We start from the raw sequence: 6549 nt of genomic DNA on the forward strand, positions 1-6549 counted from the left end.
TGTTCTTGTTGTGGATTAGAAGAATCTGGTTTTTGAAACAAAAAACAAAAAAATCTAATCAAATTTAATGAAATTAAATTCAAAATGTAAAACAAATTGCATAAACCAGAAAGAAAGACAAAAATAAATAAAAACTATCCATAGCTTGGAGGACAAATCTAGCACCTCATTCGTGGTTTAGGAGAGGAAATGGGGAAAAAACGAAGTTAAAAATGCGTTATTCACGGGTAAATGAGACCCGGTTTTTTTTTTAACTTTTTTTAACCAGGTAGCACGTACACAGTTTTATTTGGATTATTAGTGCGTATGTGCTCATTTTCCTATGAGCAGCGCGTACGCGCTCATTTTCCTAGGTGTAGCACGTATGCACTCATTTTCCTAAAAGTAGTGCATACGTGCTACCTTTTCTAGGCTTGGGAAGAACAAACCTAAGCGCGTACGCGAGAATTTCAAATTTTGAAACCGCGTACGCCTTGCTTGTTTTTCCATGTTTTTTTTGGGTGGTGTCCACTTTTCTAGACCACCATCTTTGTGCACACGCCCAAACCCTTAAGAATAGTATAAATTTATGAGTTGATACAGTGAGGGAGGCCATTAAAAGGTTAAAAATGTATGGATATGGAAAAACCTTGGACCCTAAAATAAAGAAATAAAAAATAAGAAATTTATTTCTCAAGATATAGTATGACATTAAAAGAATGTATAATTCTAGTAGTAGAGCTAAGATTGAAACTCTAGCAAAGCTCACTCCTTCCTTTCTAACTATTTTGATTTTTAAAAAATAAAAGGAAACAATTTTTAAAAGAATTTGTGCTCTTTCATTTTAAATACATTTAGTAGTTTAATATGGGGATAAAAATTGTTCTCGGTTTTTCTAAAAATTATAGCACTTTAAAGGTGTTTTAAATTTGTAAGACAGTGCACCTTGCTCTATAACTCAAATCTAGTTCTTCAACTAATGAGAGCTTAATAATTTATTGAGTTATTTGCAACTTTATAGAATTTTATTCTTCATCCAACTAGGGGAGATGGAGAATTAACTTTGAATCTTAGTAAATTGTGAGGCAATAGACTCCACCTTCTCACTAAGTCTTTTTTATGGATGAGGTGACAAGTTCCTTATAGGTCATCTAGACACTCAAGAAGGTATTTTAGCTTATTTGGCATGTATTGGATTTGCTACTCAAAATGAGTTAGAAGCTCTAGATTCTCCCTTGAAGAAACCTTTTACAAGTTTTTCGTTCAACCAAACGAGAAGCCACATTATCCTCTCAATGTGTGTCTAGTTCTTTGATTCGCTTTCTTCTACCTATTATTAGGTTACAATATATAATTTGTTATTACTTTTGTCAAGACAATATCTACTAGCATTTTTATTGTACAAATATTTTATACTTTTACAAACTTGATAAATATCATACTAGTATTTAAGAGAGCAATTTCTTGAGAAGTCTTGATGTTTATAGCAATACTTAAAAATAACGAGTGTTATATAGACTATTTATACTCATAAGATATAAACTCTTATGAACTACTACTTTAAGATATCTATCAATAAATTTATCTAATTAAAAAAACATAATTGAATTTTAATAAATTATTACATCATTTAATAAATATAATTTTTAGATAATGAAACAATTTTGATATTAACTTATTCTAAGAAACACCCATAATCAACTTTAATTGAGCATAATGATCCATTTGAATATTAAATTGCTCTACACACTCATCTATGTTCAATTTGAACTGGTCTATGCATATATAAGAGATATGTTTGACCTTCCTAAATAATCTTATCCAGGAATGAACAAACATTTATATTACAAAACATTTTAATATACTAAGTGGTGTTATTTTTTGTTTTCAATCATACTTATACACCGTCAAATTGACCTAGAACTTACACTTAGTCTACACTGATATTTAATAGATGACTTGCCAAGCACTACGAACAATTAGAGGATAAGAAGATAATGTAATGCATTTGTGTACCTGCCATTTCTATTCATTTCAAAATGTATAAACATTTTCCTTCATAATGCAAGTCTATTGGGCACGAAAATGTATAATGGATGAGGACTCAATTGACATGCCAAATTCTTTCCACCAATGATGGTCAAATCTGTGCTTTATGTAAGTGCATTCCAGAGAAGCATAATCACATAATGCTTCTAGGATGGTATTTAGAAGTAGTCTTCCTCAATTAATTATATGTGCAGTCCCTCCACTAAATGCATATAACTTATTAAGAAAATAACGTGGGAAGTTATCACCTGCAAACAAGACAAACTGATTCTCCACTATGGCGGCTACTTTCCTCTATATAAGATGCATAGAATCCCCACTTTTCATAACGAAGTCAGAGCTTAAACTCTGAAACTATTTTCTGCTATAACTATGAAGGCAATTACTTGGTTTGTTGTTGCACTTGTTGTGCTACAACATGGTGGAACAGTCTGTGGCCAGCTTAACAACTACTTCTACAGCTATACTTGTCCATATTTGGAGAGAATTGTGTCCAGTGTTGTCAGATCTGCTGTGATGAATGAGACAAGAATGGCAGCTTCTCTTCTTCGCCTCCATTTTCATGATTGTTTTATTAACGTATGTATTTTCTCTTATTTGGTATTACTATAACGATTAAAACTGGATTGTAATCTTAGCTTTCCTTTTACATATTATATGATGTTGTGGATGAATATTTTTTCTTCTGCTTTTGGTTAATCTACAAAGTTCATTATATCGTAGTCTTGCATGTTGTTCTTGTCCATCTACTCTAAGTTTTCTGAATTAAATCAGTTATTTATGTAGATATCCAGATCTAAATTCATATACACAATTACAGCTTAACTAAATGATATAAGCTCTTCCAATCTTTTCTAGTATTCTACTAAACTACAGCTGTAACGTCATAGTGCCATTGATTTTTTACTGGTTTGTGGGCATTACTATAATTAATTTACATCTTTTCCTTTCAATCCATTTTCATTGTGGAATAGAATGTTTTATTCTCAAAAGTAATAATGTAAATAGAATTCAAAGAAATAGGAAAGTTTGATGGGAATCAATAGCATATGGTTCTTGATTATGCCATAAGAAAATAGAATTAAATATGGATATCAATAGATCTTAAAAAAATTATGGTTATCTGAAGGCCTGGGGTACAAGCAGGGAGGCCATTTAAATTAGAGTACATGAGTAAATGAATATTAATACAATTATATTATAACTGTAGGCGTTAAAAATTGTGGGTATTGGACCAGGAGTTGTCCATGTTCCTATAATAGAAATTCTAGGTTGCTCTGTAAAAAATTGAATAGTTAGATTCAGAATTACAATTTTTTTTGGTATACATAATTAGATAAGGCTTAATATGAAAGGAAATTAAGTTGTAATCAGTCTAATTTGTTTTTTTCACTCAACCATAGAGAATTTGAATAGACTTGAACACAATTTTCTTGATGTTACCAAGGAAAAGCATTTTTAGTGTGCATGACCTTATGCGCCTTAGTTATAAGGGATAGCAAATTTATGCATTACTAGTTAATCTCAGCAGGAAGAGTAACTTCTGTGCTATTGCCTATTGTATCCCCTTATTATACGCATTACTAAATATTGACTAGAGTCATAAAGAAATTCAAGTTTAATCAATCATATTACCAAGAAGAATTTTGATTATGAATCAATTTATTGGCTACAACAAAATTAATCTAGAGTATAGAAAAAAAAAAAAATTATATATATATATTCGCCTTCCACTATCTATATCCCATGTCTCTAAGTGACCTTAATTTTAGATTGCACGACTCTTAGACGGAACAGAGTCAGACTCCACCAGTAATGTAAAAGGATTATAATGAATATTGTAAATGTGTTTTTTCACATAAGTAGTTTCATAAATCACGAATAGAGTGCAAGATTCTTTTCTAAAGATTTTTGTACGCATGTAATTGTTCTGCCTTGTCGAATAGGTCCAACATTGTTACTAGAGGACATTAATAGAATTTATATATTAGTAATGATGGATTTAACCTGCTTTTAATACAGGGATGTGATGCCTCAGTTTTGCTAGATGACACAGACAGCTTTGAAGGAGAGAAAACCGCTGGTCCTAATCTTAACTCAGCGAGAGGATTTGAAGTCATTGATACCATAAAAGCAGCTGTGGAAAGTTCATGCAATGCCACTGTTTCATGTGCAGACATTCTCAGCCTTGCTGCTAGAGATTCAGTCTATATGGTGAGTGATTTTCTTTTAAAGAGCCTCATTAATATCTTTCACATGCTTATGTTCATATATAGACAGGGTATCATACAACCGATATCATAAATACATACAGGTGGTGTCTATGCAGCCAACAAAATGGCTGCGAAGTTTTATATTTGAACACACTTAACAAATAACAAAAAGATCATTTTCTCATCTGTATAATCATTTCAATAGATAGTGTGTATATACATGAATACACATGTTTGTATGCACATATATATATATATACACATACACACTAAGTTACTCTGTAATTAATGAAAATGCTTACTCTGATTTGCTTTATCTATGCAAGACTGGGGGACCTTATTGGCAAGTAAACCTGGGAAGAAGAGATGGTACGACTGCAAATAAAAGTGCAGTAAATGCCAACATCCCATCTCCTTTTGATTCGCTTGATACAATCATCAAAAAATTTCAGAGCATTGGACTATCAGTCCAAGATATGGTAGTACTCTCAGGTAAAAAGGACTTTTAAGAGAAAATTGTTAAATTATCATCATAAATTGCTGGAAAGTTTCAAAACGAAATCTCCAAGATTTATTTGCTTGTATTAAAGAGTTTCACTAACCAGGTACTAGGTTATTAGTGAAATTATTTACTTAATTCTGTGATTTCCAACAGGTCTCCTAAATTTTCATGTGTAATTAGTGTCTTTCCATTTTCTTTGCTTCCAAACTATCTTCACATTATTGTTCGAGTTTCACTCTGAAAAGAGTCTGAGTTAATTTCCTTAAAAGTTGGTTTGGTTGCCTTGATGTTAAGGTTCACAAGTTATGACCTCTATAATCTATGTAATTATAGTCAATTAGTATAACTGTTTATATTTTTATGAATTTTTTTTCAAAGCATGTTCTATGAGGTTTATGGGTTCGGCTTAAACAAAACACTTCAAATTTTAATTTATTTAGATGGTTCATTTTAAATCATAATAATAAGTGGGTTCTATTTGAGAATCTAGTGTGATTTCAGATTATATCTAACCAAATCAAAACTTAGAATGTGCTATTTAAACTCAACCAGATCTAGCAAAAGCTTAATTTTTCAAATTTGTTAATTTCACACTTTGTTCACTTTATCTTCTGAAGGGTATACCATTTTCACTGTGAAGTTTTCTATAACCCTGTTTTGATTTTCTTGATTTCAAGGTTTTGAGTACATCACTGTAAGTATCTGTGTCATTGTTCCCATATCTTGAAGGGAAAAGTTCATAAACAAATTTATTTCATTCTATACTTATACTTTGTATTACCTTTTCTTTGTTGTAGAAGTATCAGTGGGTTTTAGCAATTTGACAGTATAATTGACATGAGTTAGTTTCTTTAGTTCTGTTTCTTCACATTGATTTTATTGGATGATGTCTGTTGCGTTTCATTCAGGTGCTCATACAATAGGCTCTGCTCACTGCAATACTTTCAGCTCAAGGCTATTCAATTTCAACAGCACAAGCAGCCCAGACCCAACAATTGAGCAATCCATGTTGGGAAACCTGCAAAGTCTATGCCCAGATGGCAGCAGTGATCCTAACACACTGGCTCCACTGGACTCTGTGACTAAAGACACATTTGATAATTACTACTTCAAAAACCTTCAAAACAGTAAGGGTGTTCTTCAGTCTGATCAAGCTCTGTTCTCAACTCCAAATGCATCTACTGCGCTCTATGTTAATTACTACAGCAATTTTCCCAATGCCTTCTTCATGGACTTTCGTGTTTCTATGATGAAGTTGGCAAACCTAAATGTTCTCACAGGTTACAATGGAGAAATTAGGAAAAATTGCAGGTTTAGAAATTGATGAACTGAGAAACTCTTTAAGGAAAATCAGTCATAGCATGATTTCCAACAAGTAGTTAGGTCAAGTGGTAAAAAAGTGCAATTTAATAATGGTAGCTCAGACTATGGAGCTTGCATGCTGTACTGTTGCTTTCTTATAGGATAAAGAGTTATGAATCTTTGCTTAGTGCATTCTCGTCCAGGAGCTTCTCAGTGAGCAATTGCTGATTATAGTCTTCTCTTCTCACCTTGAATTGTCTAAAATGGAACATGACTTTGACATTTATTTGAGTTTTTTTAATGCATACATCAGCATTCTATTAATTAAGAAATATGTAATACACATATTTATATACTGACATAGGCTAATAACAGAATGTTTCTTCGCTGGTATTATAACTTTCTATAATTTATATTCAATTAATCTCGTGTAGGTGGTTCTCTTCTATTACCTTCTCTATCAAGCTAGAATATTAGCATTAGAATAAACGTTAATAAAGAGCA

The 6549-nt window shown here is 31.8% G+C and overlaps 1 protein-coding gene across 1 annotated transcript; it reads left to right on the top strand.

Moving 5' to 3' along the window:
* The first annotated feature begins 2374 nt into the window (after positions 1 to 2374).
* On the top strand, positions 2375 to 6329 carry LOC131874490 (peroxidase A2-like). The gene is made up of 4 exons (XM_059217895.1): positions 2375 to 2607; positions 4051 to 4242; positions 4568 to 4733; positions 5652 to 6329. Exons 1-4 carry the CDS (start codon positions 2401 to 2403, stop codon positions 6065 to 6067), a joined length of 981 nt encoding a protein of 326 aa, XP_059073878.1. The 5' UTR covers positions 2375 to 2400; the 3' UTR covers positions 6068 to 6329.
* The last annotated feature ends 220 nt before the right edge of the window (positions 6330 to 6549 follow it).

This window comes from Cryptomeria japonica, chromosome 3 (assembly GCF_030272615.1).
Source record: "Cryptomeria japonica chromosome 3, Sugi_1.0, whole genome shotgun sequence".
NCBI lineage: Eukaryota > Viridiplantae > Streptophyta > Pinopsida > Cupressales > Cupressaceae > Cryptomeria > Cryptomeria japonica.

Bases quoted from the DNA above. Each gene is read 5' to 3' on its own strand.
- LOC131874490 (XM_059217895.1), top strand. From the start codon at position 2,401: ATGAAGGCAATTACTTGGTTTGTTGTTGCACTTGTTGTGCTACAACAT. The intron at 2,608-4,050 runs GTATGTATTTTC...CTTTTAATACAG, and splicing joins TTCATGATTGTTTTATTAAC to GGATGTGATGCCTCAGTTTT. The intron at 4,734-5,651 runs GTAAAAAGGACT...CGTTTCATTCAG, and splicing joins AGATATGGTAGTACTCTCAG to GTGCTCATACAATAGGCTCT.